Consider the following 18,734-nt stretch of genomic DNA (forward strand, 5'->3'; position numbering starts at 1 on the left):
TACTTACCGTAAATTCCTTTTCTTCTAGCTCCTATTGGGAGACCCAGCACCCGCCCCTGTGCCCTTCGGGCTGGTTGTTCTTTTGTGTACACATGTTGTTGATGTTGATTTTTTCTTTTGGTTCATGGTCTTCAGTTCTCCGAACATCCTTCGGATTGAATTTGCTCTAGACCATTTATAAGTTTTCTCCTTCCTGCTTTTGCACCAAACTGAGGAGCCCGTGGTTCACGGGAGGGTGTATAGGCAGAGGGGAGGGGTTACACTTTTTTAAAAGTGTAATACTTTGTGTGGCCTCCAGAGGCAGAAGCTATACACCCAATTGTCTGGGTCTCCCAATAGGAGCTAGAAGAAAAGGAATTTACGGTAAGTAAACAAAATTCCCCTTATTATATAAATATATATATTAAATTTAGTATTGATGTTATACCAGATCTGTTAACAATATTTCTTTATTTATAGTCAGAAGAAAAGTCATCGTGTTTCCCTGCTGTTTGAGGATGATGCCGGCATTGAAGAGCCTTTGTTTTCATCTGGCGTGACCAAATCTTCGGTAAGTCGTAAGTCGTAAAGGGTAATAATAAAATATACCGCCACTTGCATTGTAGTGTCTTAGTTGCTGTGCTGCATTGGTCAGCGCTCTGTGCGCAGCATTGAAAATGAATGTAGGTGCATCAGCTGTAAGTAAATGACCTCTAATCCCAATCCTTGTCTGTTAAGCATTCCTTCTCCAAATTATGTCTAATCCTTTTTCTTCTTTATAGGGACACGTCATATAATTTGTATGGATAAAGCTTATTTGTCTCTTTATATCACTATCTTGCGTGCTGAGGCTAGCCAAGTTTAGGAGCCAGCAACCACACACAGTAATCTGCATGACTTCCAATGGATCCTCTTTTGGGAGCGGTTGCAGCAGACCTATCCTACTGTCCTCAGGGGACAGTGACCGTATGCTCACAACCCCATTAGTGATAAAGTTCTTACACCCTTTTCACTATCGCTTCATTGGGCGACACCAGAAACCATGGGTGTATGCTGCTGCCACTAGGAGGCTGACACTATGCGAAAAGGTTAGATCCTCCCCAGTAGTATACACCCACCGACCAGAGCCAAGCTGATCAGTTGTAGCTTAGTGTCCATAGGAGGGAGACACAGGGCTGCATTCAGCCCCGTCTCCACCTTAGATTTGTTGTTTTTTTATCAATGACTTCCCTTTTTCTTTCAGATACAGCTTGTGATTGGGCAACAGAGTGAAGTTGACACTGCCATCCCACCTAGAGACCCAAGAGCACAGTGTGCAGTTGGGCCACTGCTGTTAATTCTCAGGTCTGAGGCAGAACCCTAGTCCTCTAACACTTCAAGAGTGTTTGGGGCTGTCCAGGCGGATTGGATTGGTCCTTGCCACCATTGCCCTACCCGCTTGTCTTCCAGAGCATGACTGTGCAGGGAGGGAAGACTGAATCACTACCTTCCTGCTGTCCAACAGACAGCATCCAAGACGTCTGATGACCATATTCCATTCTCAAGCTGCGAAGACAGATTCCGGAGTTTTCAAGACCGATATCTTCCCCGGCTCCCAAGCATTATAAGGGGCTCCTGGTGTTTTCGGGGGGGGGGAAAACAGACGTAGCTCTAATAGACCCCACAGCCCTCTTCCATGGTCCACAGAAGCTTTGTCTCCGCAGACAATCAGCACACATGCCACAGAACGGGATAAGCTTGGTCTCCTGGGAGCAGCTTTTCTCTATCCAGCAACTCCTTTTTATCTTTTATCTGGGCCCTCTTTCCATTCTCACAGTCTGCCCACTGTGCAATTCCCCCTGGAGCCCCCCACTGACCTCAATATGAGCATGTTTCCCTCCCTGTGAGGATAAAGCACACTAGTTAGTCGAGGGCAGTCTTCTTGTCGGTGCCCTTTCTTTAACGGCATCCAGACCATGACCACAGCTATGGAGCGTTTACCTACCGACAACTGCCTGTCCTCTGTCCACTATCCCTAGCTACTCAGATCCACCATCTATCATGAACCACAGCACTGTTTACTGCAGCGGTCCTAATGCTCTGTTCAATGTGTCAGATTCACCATCTACCATGAATCACATCGCTGTTCTCTGCAGCAATCCAAGTGCTCTGTCCACGATCTAGTGAGTCAGATCCACCTGCCACCACGGACCACATGGACCACTGCTGCTGTCAGCTAAGTGCTCTCTTTACTACCTAGAGAGTCAGACCCACCTTCTACCATGTACTACATTGCTGACCGCAGCAGCAGTCTTAAGTGATTTGTCCAACATCCAGTGTATCAGATCTATCAGTTACCACAAACCATATCGCTGAAAGCAGCAATGGTCCAAGTACTCTGTCCAACATCCAGTGTCAAACCAATCAGTTTCCACAAACCTCATCATTCCACAATCTGTCGACCATATAATGATAACCGGTTCTGCATTCTGAGGGTCCTTTTTCAGGATTATTGCCTGTCTGGGACCAAAACTGACTTAGGTCCTCATTGGTGTTGTCTCTTTGCTATTTTTTTGCCAGATGCATGAAGAATCCTCTCTATGAGAAAGCCTCTCCGTTTTTTTTTCTTTTACATTTTTTCTGGTCCAGGGGTGGGACAGTAGCATCTATCCAATTTTGCTTCTCTAGCTTGCAGACTGGTGTGTCCATCTATACTTTCCAATATAGAGCCGCCGCTATCGGGGATAACCTCCAGGCAACCTGCGGCTTCTTCCATTACGCAGTCTTGAACATTTATCTGTTCATCTACTTTTTCTGGACCACATAGAGTCCAGGAGCCTCACTGGCCACTCACGATGTTACCCTTCGGCTTAAATGCCTTCCCAGGATCCTTTTGACGTTCAGGTCGGCGGAATAACTATCCTCTGCAACAGGAGGATCTCTGTCTTCCTTAAGCAGATCTCACAGGTTTCAAGGCTCTTCAATGCGCAGTGAGAGTCTTCAGCACAGTTCTCATTCAGAATCGATTTCAATAGTTCAGACTAGTCTCCTATTCTGACCCGGTGTAGAGTTATCTGGAGGACACTCTGTCGATCCTCATGTGCAAGAGACCATCTCTCTGTAGGAAACTCTCTTTCTTGATTTTCTAACGATTTTACTTCTCCCTAACGGTTCCCTCCCCAGTCACTAATCTTGGTTTATGGGCGGTGTTCTACTCTAATTCCTTGCATGACACCTTCCTTATTGTTTGTAGATTGTGATGACTACCTCCAGTCTCAGTTGGAGAACTTTATTCCTGTTTCCTCTATTCAGGAATAGAGATGAGCGAATCTGAAGTTCGGTGTTCAAATCAAACATAGGCTTTACAAAAAAAAGTGTGTTTTACTTATGCAAACCACTTGTGTGCACACAACAAAAAATAAAAAAAATGGTAAATTCCACCAACCCTCCCCCGGAAGTGTTCTTTTATTGCTTAGCTGCATATGGGCAGAGCCCCACACTACCCAATTAGTAACTTTCATTGGGGTTCATGTCAAGTCCAAGTTCCAAACCGAATTTTATCTTAAGTCCAGCTGAATCCACCGAACCGAACTTCCACAGGTCCGCTCATGTCTATTCAGGATCGCTCATGGGATCAGTGAGGCTTTACTCCCTTCGTTATCTGGAACTCGGAGCTGCTTTATTGCCTGTCCTCCTTTGGTAGGGTCTTTGATCAAGCCGCCCCCCCGCATCTATTCGACATAGCCGAGACACTGATTATTCGCCAAGGTGGAACCTTATACAGTTTCGTCACAGCTGAGGTTTCTGATCATGTTCTGAACAAGATGTGCTGGTATTTTTAGCAATTCATAATCTCAAGATAAGATTCAGACTGCGACTGCTTTACTTGTGAAGGACCTTGTACAGGAAACACTGTCGCCTCGTCAGTCCGTTCTCTTCTATATTCATTACAGTGGAGCACCCTTGATGTCGATCTGATGGTTTCCAGAATGTGCTATAGATCCTTCAGTTTGTGTCCAGGTTCTGCAACACTCAGCAGTTGACTCCGGCACCCTATTGTTCTGCTGCACTATCTATTTTCCCCTTACTTCTGTTGTTCTCTGGTTCCAGAAATATGAAGGGATTTGGGTCTAAAGAGGCAGTCTACCGCTCTGTGGATGTGGTTTACCTTCTTGTAGACACGTGTAAACTTCCTTATTTGTTTACCTCTTCTTTTTTTCAAAGAGCTTCCAGTTTCACCAAACAGCTCATTAATCATTATCAAAGCAGGGAAACCCTCCTCCTTTTTTACTTATCCCCTTGCTCATGTCCTTTATTCCTACCTTGCAGATATTTGTGACGTCGAACCTTGAGTCAGGATAGTTGTTCAGCTCTTACTAGGTCAGGTCTCTGCTTTTTAGGCCTTAAAAAGGAACCTAGCCTCCACTTGACTCTGGGACCTCGTCTGGGGTCAACCGCTGTATGGCTTCCCCCATTTGAATCCCTTTTAGTCTTTTTTTACCTGTTTTACAAAAGTTTTTTCCGGTGACGATCCCTTCTTGGCATGGCACGGAACTAACAGCTGTCTTGTGTTCCTTCCTCCTTGTCCTTCACCTGAACAGGGTGATTCTGTGTGCAATGTACCGTAAAATAGCCTTCCCGTCCTCTGATCGGTCTAATATATATTGTACCTGGGTCAGAGTGCACCTCAGCCCCTCTGTCTGTCTAGAACAGCTTTCTAAGCTGGTCTACTTTCCTGTTCGTGTCCCGGGGAGCCCTCATAATGGTCTTCCGGTCTGGATTTACACTACCTTTCTGGACGCTTGTTAGAAAAGGATCAAGGCATCCTCACTGTCATTCCAGTTCGTCTTACCTGTGTCTAGGACCACCTAGACCATTTGCCATCAGGCCTCTACTCTGCAACTCTCCAGGCTGCTTCCTTGTTATCTGCTCTTACATTTTCCAGGTTCTACTGAGTGCACAATTTTTTTTTTTTTTTTACTCTTCCGTGGGCGGATTGGGCCTAGGCAGAATGGTTTTTGCAATTTACAGTGACCAGTTTTCATTCGGAGAATCTCGCCTCTGTTCTTCCATTTTTCTAGTCATTTTTCTTCCTACTCCTGGCGACTGCTTTAGGATGTTCCATTGTTTACTATGTCCCCCAGTGAAGTTACAGAGAAAAGAAGATTTTGGGTACTCACTGTAAAATCTCTCTCTGAGCCTTCTTTGGGGGACACTGCACCCGCCATTTTTAGATTCTCTGTTGGGCTAGTCTGCTTTTTATTCAGGTTGTTTCTCCTACTGCTTCCACACTAGTGATGTGTTGGTCACGAACAATCCGACACAAAGATCTGGCTCCCTGCTGTGACTAACAGGAGCCGGCACCACAGTGAGAGCCACTAAATTCTCTTTATGGCTCTCACTGGGTGTAAAACTTAGTACGATAAGAAAAATCTGTGGAAAGAGAAGCGCAATAGGGTCTTACCCCGGTATATAAGGGGTCTAAGATGAGCAATCCTACTCACCAAAGATGGTTGTGAAAGTCACAACTCCTATGCAAGCATGTAGCTCCAATCACGGCAGCGGTCCCCAAAATGGCAGACAACAGAGAACAGTAGAGAAGGGTTTCAATACCGCACCAATGATCGACAATCCGGGAGTGTCAGATTAATGTTTCTTTATTTCATGCACAGGTCAGGTCAACGCGTTTCAAGAGGCTCCGCTCTCTTCATCAGGACAAGCTGGCTAAAAACATCAAATGATGCCTCTTGAAACGCGTTGACCTGACCTGTGCATGAAATAAAGAAACATTAATCTGACACTCCCGGATTGTCGATCATTGGCGCGGTATTGAAACCCTTCTCTATTGTTCTCTGTTGGGTGTAAAATTTGGGTGTTATTGTGAAATCCCACCCACCTGAGCAAAACCCCACCCACTCATTTTAATCGGCCTATTGTAAGTGGCTGGGGTTTCGTAAGTGATATTTAATAGAGAACCATTTAGGATCCGAAAGATCTGGCACTTTTTGGTGAGCGGAGCCATAGGAACCAGATCACCAAAAAGAGCTGGACTGCCCATCACTATTCCAGTACTATAGGGCACTTTACACGCTGCGATATCGAAATCGCTAGCGAGCGTACCCGCCCCCGTCGGTTGTGCGTCACGGGAAAATCGCTGCCCGTGGCGCACAACATCGCTTACACCCGTCAAACAGACTTGCCTTCCCTGCGACGTTGCTGTGGCCGGCAAACCGCGTCCTTTCTTTTTTTTTTAAATCAATCTTTTTTATTAAACCGTTAGAAATCAATACAGAGAGAATATATCACTTCTCATATGGCTAATAACAGGATACATCAAATAAGCTACTGCCTCCTTTCTAAGGGGGCGGTTCTTGCGGCGTCACAGCGACGTCACACGGCAGCCGTCCAATAAAAGCGGAGGGGCGGAGATTAGCGGGCGGAATTTCCCGCCCACCTCCTTCCTTCCTCATTGCCGGTGGACGCAGGTAAGGAGATGTTTGTCATTCCTGCGGTGTCACACACAGCGATGTGTGATGTCGCAGGAACGACGAACAACCAGCGGCATGCACCACCAACGATATTATGAAAAGGAGCAACGTGTCAACGATCAACGATTTTTGACGTTTTTGCAATCGTTGATCGTCGCTCCTAGCTGTCACACGCTGTGATGTCACTAACGACGCCGGATGTGCGTCACAAACACCATGACCCCGACGATATATCGTTAGCGATGTTGCGGCGTGTAAAGCACTCTTTACTGATCTTCTTGGCTCTGGTCGGTGGGTGTTTACTACTATACTACTAATACTATGCATCTTTGCATAGTGTCAGCCTCTTAGTGGCAGCAGAATACACCCATGGTTTCCGGTGTCCCCAATAAAGGCTTTGAAAAAGAGATTTTATGGTGAGTACCCAAAATCTTCTTTTTGTGCTTTCTAGCTACTGCTGTTTTTAGCTTCCTACCCTGGATTTGTGTAGGTAAACTTTCCTGCCTGGACCTTTGACTGGAGACATGACGGTTCAGGCTGTCCGTTACTAGCTCCATGCTGTCCGCACAGGATAGGACAGCATTTTGTCAAATGTATGATGGCCAGGATGCCAAACCCTGTCCAGGTGATTTTGTCGTACCCATGGCTACAGACTGACTTTTGTCCAAAAACAGAGATCTTTATTATTTTTTTTATGCTTTTTTTTTTTCTTTATTAAAATCTGCCTAATAATTCTGACTTCTACAATCAGCACTGAATTAGTAATTTTCCTAATAATTTAGTTGAGCCTTTACTCCTTAGCCACGGTGTTCAGTGGCCTAAATGTTTTTGGGATGTTTTCTTTTATCATAGGATCAGACAAAGACTTCTATTGCTGTAAAAGAAGAAATTGAGAAGGAATCCATACCCGATCATTCAGAGAAGAAAGCCGAACCTAGAGTAAATGTGCAAACTGTGGAGGAAAAACTGCCTCCACTGACACAAAATAACAAGGTAAGCTCCAAACACATGTACGGATATTCTTTAAATTCTTTAAAGTCATTTATAACGAAGTGAAAGTAGGTGCAATAATTGTTTGTGGTGTCAGTCATACCGTCAACCAAGGCTGCATTCTGGGGAAACGTGTTTCTCTCTTTGTTTGCCTGGGAACACAAGCAACAATAGACATTTTTAAGCTGCGTATTCCTTAATCCTTATGGTGTTGTAAGTTCAGCAAAGATTAGATGTTTCTTAAACACTATTGGGTCACCCATAAAAGTCTGCGTTCTACTCTACAGTGATGTTCTAAACAGCCTGCAGGAGTGGAGAGACACCTTTGAGACATAGCTGAACTTCCTGTAGAGAAGGCACAGACAGTTTATTGTCGTGTCTGCCTTCCATATTGCTGTGCACACAGATCTGAACATGTACTGTGTACACAGTACAGTGGAACCTTGGTTAACGAGAACAATCTGTTCTGGGAGTGTGCTTGTTAACCAAGTTACTCGTTCAGCAAAGCAAGATTTCCCATAGGAAATCATTGCAATGCAGACAATTCGTTCCACAACTTGTTAAATGTCCCACTCAGGTCCCCTATTGTGTCATTCCACACATGCACAAACATGCACACACACAAACACACACAAGCATGCACAAGCACACACACACACACGCACATATTTTATGCTCACCTTACCTTCCGTTCCATCGCCGGTCTCCTGGGACTTGCTGTTCACCATTACGGCCTGTGTATCCGGTTACCATAACGACGAGGGAGGAACTTCCGCTGCCAGAGCGCTGACGTCAAAGGCAGGAGTTGCTTGGCTCTGATTAGCCAGCACGCTGTCTTTGAGTAGCAGTGACAGAGGAAGTTCCTGCTTCGTCGCTACGGTTGTTGATGCACAGCCTGGAGTGGAGCGGCGAATTACAGGACCCAGGAGGCCGGCGATGGAACGGAAGGTACACACATTATGCTCACCTTACCTTCCGTTCCATCGCCGGCCTCCTGGGTCTTGTAGTTCTCTGCGAGGACGTCGCAATGAGCCAGCGGACTACAAGACCCAGGAGACCGGCGGTGGAACGGAAGGTAAGGTAAGCATAATACTGTATGTGTTCGTGCGTGCGTGTTTGTATGTGTTTGTTTGTATATGTTTTGTGCGTGCTTTGTGGGAACTGCAAGTGCAGGTCAGAGTGCGGTGGATCTACGGAGCCGGAAGTTTGTGGGGTGAGGATTTTGCTCGTACAGCAAAGCTTTCTGAGTAAACCGGGTTACAAATTTACAGAAAGCTTTGTTTGTTAAGCGAAATTCTCGTTAAGTGGGTTAGGGTACTTTCACACTTGCGTTTATTTCCTTCCGTTAACGGATTCCGCTGTTTCCCATAGACTTGTATGGGTGACGGATTGTACCAAAAGGACCTGCGTTGCTTCCGCTGGGCGACGCTCCGTTGCTTCCGCCCAGCGGGAGCAACACAGCATGTAACGTTATTTTGAGCAGCGGAATCCTCTGGATTTCACTGCGCATGCGCCTTTTTTTTTTTTTTTTTTTTTTTTTTTTAAATCAAACTTTATTTTGGCTTGCGGTGGCCGAACGTTCAGCTGAGTGCCCGGCCGTCGGCAAGTGACAGTGCTCAGCTGAGCGACCGGCCACCGGCATGCCCGGCCGCCGGCAAGTCACAGCGCTCAGCTGATCACCCGGCGGTCGGCTGCAGGGAGCGATCAGCTGATCACCCGGCGGCCGGCAAGTGACAGCGCTCAGCTGATCACCGGCGGTCGGCTGCAGGGAGCGATCAGCTCATCACCCGGCGGCCGGCTACTGGGAGCGATCAGCTGATCACCCGGCGGTCGGCTGCAGGGAGCGATCAGCTGATCACCCGGCGGCCGGCAAGTGACAGCGCTCAGCTGATCACCGGCGGTCAGCTGCAGGGAGCGATCAGCTGATCACCCGGCGGCCGGCTACTGGGAGCGATCAGCTGATCACCCGGCGGCCGGCTACTGGGAGCGATCAGCTGATCACCCGGCGGTCGGCTGCAGGGATCGATCAGCTGATCACCCGGCGGCCGGCAAGTGACAGCGCTCAGCTGATCACCGGCGGTCGGTTGCAGGGAGCGATCAGCTGATCACCCGGCGGCCGGCTACTGGGAGCGATCAGCTGATCACCCGGCGGCCGGCTACTGGGAGCGATCAGCTGATCACCCGGCGGCTGGCAAGTGACAGCGCTCAGCTGATCACCGGCGGTCGGCTGCAGGGAGCGATCAGCTGATCACCCGGCGGCCGGCTACTGGGAGCGATCAGCTGATCACCCGGCGGCCGGCTGCAGGGAGCGATCAGCTGATCACCTGGCGGCCGGCTACTGGGAGCGATCAGCTGATCACCCGGCGGCCGGCTGCAGGGAGCGATCAGCTGATCACCCGGAGGCCGGCTACTGGGAGCGATCAGCTGATCGTTCACAATAGTCTGCCGCTGGTAAAACTGTAAAAAAAAAAAAAAATCAAAACGAATTGCGTTGTTTTGCAGCATCCGTTGCATCCGTTGTGCCACTATATGCAACACATCCGTTGCATCCGTTACACAACGCAATGCAACGGATACCGTTCAACGCAAGTGTGAAACTAGCCTTACTCGTTAAGCGAGGTTCCACTGTATATAGGAAGCACTAACAGTACTTCCTCCGCAGAACCTAGCAGACATGTGATCTCTGGGTGTAGTGATTGGGAAGGAGCTGTTGGGATCAAGGAGACCTAGCCAGCTCTGCTATGCTGCCTGGAGGCTGAATTTCCACTGACAAACTGTACTTGTCTAGAAAGGTTATCCTGAATGAACATTCTTAAGAGCAATTGTTTCCCCATAATCTTTGTGTAAACAGGCTGTTGATCACCCAATGATAGAGCAAAATGTTCAGTCGTCAGGTGACATGATCTTAAGGTTTTCCCGAAAGATCCTTTTCTTGACTGTGAATCATCCTCTGGAAGTAAGGGTCCTGTTACACATAGCGACGTTCCAATGATCCTGACAACGATATGACCTGGTCAGGATCGCTGGTACGTCGCTACATGCTCGCTAGTGAACTGTCAAACAGGCAGATCTAATTTGCGACGCAGCAATGATACGGCGATGTGTATAATGACCTCGGCGGTCATTGGGACCCTGTCACCCAGGTGTGCCAATCAGGTCGCTCGTCGTTGTTATGGTGTCAAACACAGCATTGCATGCTGGCCAGCGGGATGCCAACGATCAAAAAATTAACCCGGATGTTCAGGTATGATCGGTGATATCGCAGCGGGGGGGTCGCTAATATGTGTCACACGTAGCAAGATCGCTAGCGAGGTCGCTGTTGCATCCCAAAACCTGTGACGTTTCAGCGATCTCACTAATGACATCGCTATGTGTGACGGGGCCTTAAGACTCAAGCTACCGAGAACAATGGCGGCCTATGCACACTGAGCAGCTTTTACCACAGTCTGCCTGTGTAAACTGCCTAAATGACCGCAGATCAGTAAATATTTACCGTTTGGCAGCAGTCTAGTGCCGCTGGATCGGTAAACGGACACTAATTGGAGCAAATATACCAGCTCCGGTTACAAGTAAAATCCAATATATAAAAATAGTATTTAAATTTCAAAGTGCTCAACTCCTCATTCCCCAAAGGTTTTTTTGTTGGTTTTTTTTGTTTACCTCATGAGGAACACCTTGTGTGAAATAAATAAAAAATAAATAAAAGCAAAAATAAAGTAAATTAATAAATCAAACATTTGCCAATCCAAATGGCGATTACTAGCACTGCAACTGTCAAAAAGAAAAGTTATCCGATTAGAGACAAATAATTGTTAGATAAATAGAAACACATTTTAGAATATATTTTAGTGGTTCTTTGTGGTCATAAAAAAAAAAAATGAAAACTGATACAGAATTCCACGATTTGAAAATAACAAAAGTTCTAAAGTACCACAAAAAAGTTGCAAAAATGTATTTGAATTTCTAAAGAAGAAAAAATGTCTTAAACTGCATTTAAAGGGGAAAAAATTGTGCCTGTTCAGGAACCAGTGTAAATTGCCTGCTCTTGGCCGGGATTAACCAGCCGATTTTCAGTTTTTGGGGTTTTGTTTTTTTTTTGCTCCCCTTCTTCTGAGAGCTGTAACGGGAAAAAAAAATTCCATGTGCAGAAAAATTGCAAACTGTGTTTACTATTACTTAGATCGGTACGAGTTCGTAGACACCAAACATGCATAGGTTTACTTTTATGTAAGGGGTTAAAAATAAATTCAGAAGTTTGTCCAAGAAAAAGTGGTGCACTTTTTGCGCCATTTTCCACGTCCCGTAGCGTTCTCCTTTTTTGGGATCTATGGCTTAGTGACAGCTTATTTTTTGCGTCTCAAGCTGATGTTTTTAATGGTATCATATTTGCGCAAATGCTATGTTTTGATCGCCGGTTATTGCATTTTGCGCAAAATTTGCAGCGTCCAAAAAACATAATTTTGGCGTTTGGAGTTTTTATGCCACTGCGATGTTTACTGATTAAATTCATTGATTTTATATTTTGATAGATCAGGCATTTCTGAACTCTGCGATACTAAATGTGTGGATCGTTTTCATTTTTTTAACCCTTTAATTTTCATGGTGGGTGAATGATTTGAACTTTTAGGTTTTTTATTTTTTTTTTTTTTATTTCGTAAAGCTTTTTTGTACTTTTTTTTTTTAATTTATTTATTTTACTAGTCCCGTAGGTGGCTATAGTGATCAGCAGTCTGATTGCTCATTCATTTCTGTTGGTCACACCTACACAGCTGGGATCACCAGAAATACTCCTCTCTTGTCACTAGCAGCAGTCGGCCGTGTGAATCAGGAAGTGACTCTTGTTAGCTACAGGAGTCATCACATGACCCTGTGCTACCATGACAACCATCGGCTCACAGTGATCACGTCACAGCGCCATGGATGGAGCCGGGTAAGTGAAGATTTACCGCAGCGGGGATTTAAATCGTAATTTAACCTTTTTTTTTCATTGTGATTTAAGAGGTTAACAGGCACGGGTGGATAACAGATAAACAGATCCACTCGTGCCTGCGAGGCACGCATGTCAGCTGTTCAAATCAGCTGACGTGCGCGGATTGCCGGCAGCTGCCCGCAGCAGCCGCTGGGGATTACAACTGTATGAGTTAGGACACAATTTTACTGCCCACGGTCGTTAAAGGGTTAGTATGGAAGATGGGGCTCAAAGACAGGCAGGTCTTACCTATCAATATAGGATTTATGTTTGTTTATTTTAACTGTATCTAGGTCAGGAACAAAGAGGGGGTTTCAAAATGATTACAAAGAAAAAGTTGATTAGTTAGGTGGTAGATTGTTTTCGATTGACTTCTACGCCACATTTATATTGCAGCAGTTTTGAAGCCGTCCCACTCCTCCATACAGTATAAGGTACATGTCGTCTCTAAAAACATGGCCTTTCATAATCAATCACATCAGTCCTTATCAGTTGCATAGCTCGCAGCCTGACCTCCATATATCCCCATGGTGTAGATAAGTTTTAGACCTACAGCCACTTCCATATACATATAACTCACATTGATCTTAATAAATTCAGTTTTAGTAAACTATTCATCCCTCCCCAAATGATCAACCGAAGTTCATGATTTATCAATGCCTCAGATGAAACTTTATGGCTCTGTAATCACAAGATTTGTAACTCAAGAAAAAAATGTGTAGAATTAGTCATCACAACCTTTTTTTTTTTTTTCCCTTTATTTATTTAGTTTCAATAGAAAAGCACCAAAAGGTGAACTGCAGACTTCATACAATGCGTGTTTTGATTTACCATTTTATCTAAACTTTTGCTTTTATGATATTTTTTCTTTGTCTTTTTTTTCACTCCCATCAGGTAAAACCAGTTTCTCTTGAGGAATCGGATAGCGAAGATCTATTTGCATCACCACAATCTGCCAAGCAAGCAAGTAAGGTGAAAAGTAAGAATATACTGAGTCTCTTTGGGGATGAAGAGGACGATATGGAAGATCAATTTGCAGCTATTATTCCGCAGGGATCTCCTAAGGTAAGACTGGGGTGGACTAACAGTAGGGTTCCCTTAGGAGAGTTTTGCCTTAATCTCTGGCAGTAATGCTATACAGTCACAATGCATCTTACCCTGTTGGATAGGACTTAAAGGGAACCTGTCAGGTGTAATATGCACCAAGAACCATGAGCAGTTCTGAGTACATGTTGCTAATCCCTGCCTAACTGTCCCTGTATCTAGCAGCATAGATAAAAAGATCTTTAGAAAAAGTATTTCTAAAGATCCTTTATGATATGCTAATGAGTGCAGGGGCTAGTCGCAAGGGTGTTCCTGCGCTCATTCCGCCCTCTTAGCATGGCAGCACGCCCATAGGGGAGTGCTAACATGCTATTCAATGTAGAATCATCAGCGGTGATATGTGTACCGGCACTTCCGTGTACACCCGGCTTCATAATCTGCATGACCGTAAGTGCCGGAACGTCTAATCAGCGGTGATAGTGAACACAGGTACGCGCATCACCGCTGATGATACTGCATTAAATAACGTGTTAGCACGCCCCTATAGGCGTGCTAACATGCTAAGAGGGCGTAATGAGAACAGAAACAAACGCCCTTGCTACTAGTCCCTGTGCTCATTAGCATATCATAAAGGATCTTTAGAAATACTTTTGGAGTCCCCAAGATTTTTCTTTACAATTTTAGGATTCTGTGGAAATAAACACTCAGGGAAAAAGCACTGGGGTATTTCAAGATGAGGAACTTCTGTTCAGTCGAGAGCTACAGAAGGATAATGACCCGGAAGTAGATCTTTTCGCCAGCACCAATAAAAAAACAGTAAGTGGTTTTCATGATTACTGGGGTAGTAATGTGTGTGACTAGGTTCTGATTACCACCCGTGAAAACGGTAAAATAAAAAGCGCTCTGGTGGCCAGATACCATACACATTAGATGTGTCGGCCAATTTTGGCAGGACTGGACGGCAGTCTACGTATGTATTGAATAAATATTGTTTGAAGGAATTGCACCTGGTATTTCAGCATGCCCGATGGCCGATTTTTTTTTTTTTCCGCAGGAAACAAGCCGGCAGCAGCTTATTCTTCTTCTTCTTCTTTTTTTTTTTTTATTCAGTTATTTTATCTGTTAAAATTTAAGCTGTTTTATTTCAGCCTGAAAAACCCCAAAGCACCACACGGTCAACTGGAGCGGGATTATTTTGTGATGATGACAATGATGACCTCTTCAGCTCAGCTAAGCCAAAAAAGCCCCCAGTAAGTATTTCTAAGTACATAAATATTAAAGGGGTGGTTCACCCATTTTTTTTATTTTCTGTATGAGCTATACTTACCTTTCTAGGCGTCTTCTCCATTGCCTTCTGTTTCCAGTTCTGGCACTGAGCGGCGCTATCCTGCACGCTCAGTGCCGGTCACATGACCCCCTGGAGCTGTGGCCGCCGGCATCCTCTGACGTCCCGGCATTTCCGGGCTCTCAAACAAGACGGGTACGTCACAGGATGCCGGCGCCACTCAGATTGAGTGACAGGGCTGTGGGCGGTGACTACCGCACGTGACAGCCCAGCATCGAGGGGAGGAGCCGGAGGACGTTTGTGTGGAGCCGGCGTCCTGCAGAGAGGCTGAGACACGGGGCGCCAGTGTGCAGTACGGGGGGGGGGGGGGGTCTTTAGCTGAATCCCCCCCTGCACGTAAGTATGTGATCACACTGTCCACCCGCCCGCTCTGCTGCGATGTCAGGAGAGCGGCCGGTGTCGGGCAGTGTGATCGTGTGCTCCTCCCAGCAGCAGGACACTGGCAGGCATGTCACCGCTGTGCTCTGCCATCTGTCCTGCTGCATGGGACCAACTGTCTGCACTCTGTCACCTGCACCACAAGTCACAGAGTGGAGACAGTTGGTGACAGAGCACCTCTGCCCCCCCCCCTGTTCTTTCCCCACTCTCTTCTCTCCCCCCACTCTTCTCCCCCTCCCCTCTTCCCCCTCTTCTCTGCCCCCCTCTTATCCCTCTCTCCCCTCTTATCCCTCTCTCCCCTCCCCTCTCTTTTCCCTCGCTCTCTTCCCCCCTGCGCTCTCTTTTCCTCCCCCCTGCGCTCTCTTTTCCTCCCCCCTGCGCTCTCTTTTCCTCCCCCTCGCTCTCTTTTCCTCCACCCTCGCTCTCTTTTCCTCCCCCCTGCGCTCTCTTTTCCTCCCCCCTGCGCTCTCTTTTCCTCCCCCCTGCGCTCTCTTTTCCTCCCCCCTGCGCTCTTTTCCTCCCCCTGCGCTCTCTTTTCCTCCCGCGCTCTTTTTTTCCTCCCCCCTCGCTCTCTTTTCCTCCCCCCTCGCTCTCTTTCCCCCCCCTCGCTCTCTTTTCCTCCCCCCCTCGCTCTCTTTTCCTCCCCCCCTCGCTCTCTTTTCCTCCCCCCTCGCTCTCTTTTCCTCCCCCCTCGCTCTCTTTTCCTCCCCCCCTCGCTCTCTTTTCCTCCCCCCTCGCTCTCTTTTCCTCCCCCCTCGCTCTCTTTTCCTCCCCCCTCGCTCTCTTTTCCTCCCCCCTCGCTCTCTTTTCCTCCCCCCCTCGCTCTCTTTTCCTCACCCCTCGCTCTCTTTTCCTCACCCCTCGCTCTCTTTTCCTCACCCCTCGCTCTCTTTTCCTCACCCCTCGCTCTCTTTTCCTCACCCCTCGCTTTCTTTTCCTCACCCCTCGCTCTCTTTTCCTCACCCCTCGCTCTCTTTTCCTCACCCCTCGCTCTCTTTTCCTCACCCCTCGCTCTCTTTTCCTCACCCCTCGCTCTCTTTTCCTCACCCCTCGCTCTCTTTTCCTCACCCCTCGCTCTCTTTTCCTCACCCCTCGCTCTCTTTTCCTCACCCCTCGCTCTCTTTTCCTCACCCCTCGCTCTTTTCCCCCACCCCTCGCTCTCTTTTCCTCACCCCTCGCTCTTTTCCCCCCCCGCTCGCTCTCTTTTCCCCCCCCGCTCGCTCTCTTTCCCCCCCCCCGCTCGCTCTCTTTTCCCCCCCCGCTCGCTCTCTTTTCCCCCCCCGCTCGCTCTCTTTTCCCCCCCCGCTCGCTCTCTTTTCCCCCCCCGCTCGCTCTCTTTCTTTTCCTCCCTCCCCTCGCTCGCTCTCTTTTCCCTCGCTCTCTCCTGGCATGGTCAGTACAGAAATCTCTCCATCGTGGAGGGGTGAGAGGGAGTAATAAACATGGAGTCCCTACTGTGTCTGTGTATTTATTTCTAATAAAGTATTTTTCTCTGTGTGGTCTTTTTTTTTTTTAACCCTTTATTGGAGATTCTTAATGGCCAGGTCAACCTTGGCCTGACATTTAGAATCTCGGGCTTTATACCAGCGGGTAAAACATAGCTGGTATTAACCCCTTATTACCCAGCGTGCCACCTGCCACCAGGGCCACTGGAAGAGTTGGATACAGCGCCAGAAGATGGCGCTTCTATAAAAGCGCCATTTTCTGGGGCGGCTGTGGACTGCAATTCGCAGCGGGGGGCCCAGAAAGTTTGGGCACCCTTCACTGCGGATTCCAATCCCCAGCTGCCTAGTTGTACCTGGCTGGACTCAAAAAATCGGCGAAGCCCATGTCATTTTTTTTTTTAATTATTTCATGAAATTCATGAAATAAAAAAAAAAAAAAGGGCTTCTCTATATTTTTGGTTCCCAGCCGGGTACAACTAGGCAGCTGGGGGTTGGGGGCAGCCCGTAGCTGCCTGCTGTACCTGGCTAGCATACAAAAATATGGCGAAGCCCACGTCATTTTCTTAAAAACGTTTTCAGGGAAAAACCTTTATAAAAAAAAAAAATGCTTCCCTGCATTTCTATTGCCAGTGAAAGTAACACCAAGCAGCGGGGGCTAGCAGCCAGTAGCTGCTTTGGTTACCCTTAGCAACAGAAAATGCAGCGGGAGCCCACAAACAATGTGTTTTTTTTTTTTTTTTTATTTTTAATTAATTTTTTTTTAAAAAAACGGCATGGGCTTCGCCCATCGAGCACCAGAGCATTTTACTGCTCAATTCATCCCAAGTAATCAGATGACTCCAGTGTCGGCCGATTACTTGTTCTGTGTCCCCCTGCATCCATCGCAGCGTGTACGGGCTGTGAGGTCAGCGGAGTGGAGACAGTGACATGCTCTGCTCTGACACATAGTGTGCTGCATGTCACTATCTTTCTCCATTATGGTACTTGTTGTGCAGGTGACCGGATGCTACATGTCACTAACTGTCTCCACTATGGGACTTGTGCAGGTGAGAGTGTATACAGTTGGTACTATGCAGCAGAAATCACAGAGTGGGGCAGTTAGTGACATGTATCATCCGGTCACCTGCACAACAAGTCCCAGAGTGGATACAGTGACATGCAGCACACTATGTGTCAGAGCAGAGCATGTCACCAACTTGCTCTGCTCTGTCACCTGCGGTGCTGCATGTCACGTTTTTGCCGCGATTTGGTGCCTTTTTTGCTGCGTTTTTGCTCACTGCGTTTTTAATCAGTGCACAATGCCATTAAAGATTGTTGATGAAAAAAATAAAAAAGGTCTGATGTCATTTCCTTATTCAAAATGTTCATTGTATGCAGGAGAGCAGACAGCAGCTGCAGAACTACAAGGCTCAGCATCCTCCATCCAGGACTGTATGCAGTTTTTTACCCAAAAAGAAAAAAAAAATGACGTGGGCTTCGCCATATTTTTGTATGCTAGCCGGGTACAGCAGGCAGGTACGGGCTGCCCCCAACACCCAGCTGCCTAGTTGTACTCGGCTGGGAACCAAAAATATAGAGAAGCCCTTTTTTTTTTTTTAATTATTTCATGAATTTCATGAAATAATTTAAAAAAAAAAATGACGTGAGCTTCGCCTAATTTTGGTGTCCAGCCGGGTACAACTAGGCAGCTGGGGATTGGAATCCACAGTGAAGGGTGCCCATGCTTTCTGGGCACCCCCACTGCGAATTGCAGTCCGCAGCCACCCCAGAAAATGGCGCTTTCATAGAAGCGCCATCTTCTGGCGCTGTATCCAACTCTTCCAGCTGCCCTGATGCCGGGTGGCTAGCCGGGTAATAATGGAGTTAGGGCTAGCTGTATATTATCAGCTGGCCCTAAGCCCGAAATTCATGGTGTCACGCCAATATTAGACATGGCCACCATGAATTTCTAGTAATAAGAAAAAAAAAAAAACACAACACACAGAAAAATATTTTTATTAGAAATAAAACACAACACAATTAGTGACTCCATCTTTATTGAAATAAACCCCCCTCCGCAGTAATCCTGGGTCAGGGTCCCGCGCCGTCCAATCCGGATCCAATATCATCTGATCGGT

The 18,734-nt window shown here is 46.9% G+C and overlaps 1 protein-coding gene across 2 annotated transcripts in view; it reads left to right on the plus strand.

Annotated features, from left to right (window-relative positions):
• The window catches only part of LOC142311000 (WASH complex subunit 2-like), a 236,907-nt gene that overhangs the window by 175,565 nt on the left and 42,608 nt on the right, over positions 1-18,734 (plus strand). For both annotated transcript variants that reach the window (XM_075348954.1, XM_075348955.1), the window contains exons 20-24: positions 460-550; positions 7,299-7,439; positions 13,300-13,470; positions 14,134-14,265; positions 14,598-14,699. In XM_075348954.1, the coding sequence (XP_075205069.1) occupies positions 460-550; positions 7,299-7,439; positions 13,300-13,470; positions 14,134-14,265; positions 14,598-14,699 (637 nt within the window). The remainder of the gene's footprint in view (positions 1-459; positions 551-7,298; positions 7,440-13,299; positions 13,471-14,133; positions 14,266-14,597; positions 14,700-18,734) is intronic.

Source organism: Anomaloglossus baeobatrachus, chromosome 5, assembly GCF_048569485.1.
Source record: "Anomaloglossus baeobatrachus isolate aAnoBae1 chromosome 5, aAnoBae1.hap1, whole genome shotgun sequence".
NCBI classification, from domain to species: domain Eukaryota; kingdom Metazoa; phylum Chordata; class Amphibia; order Anura; family Aromobatidae; genus Anomaloglossus; species Anomaloglossus baeobatrachus.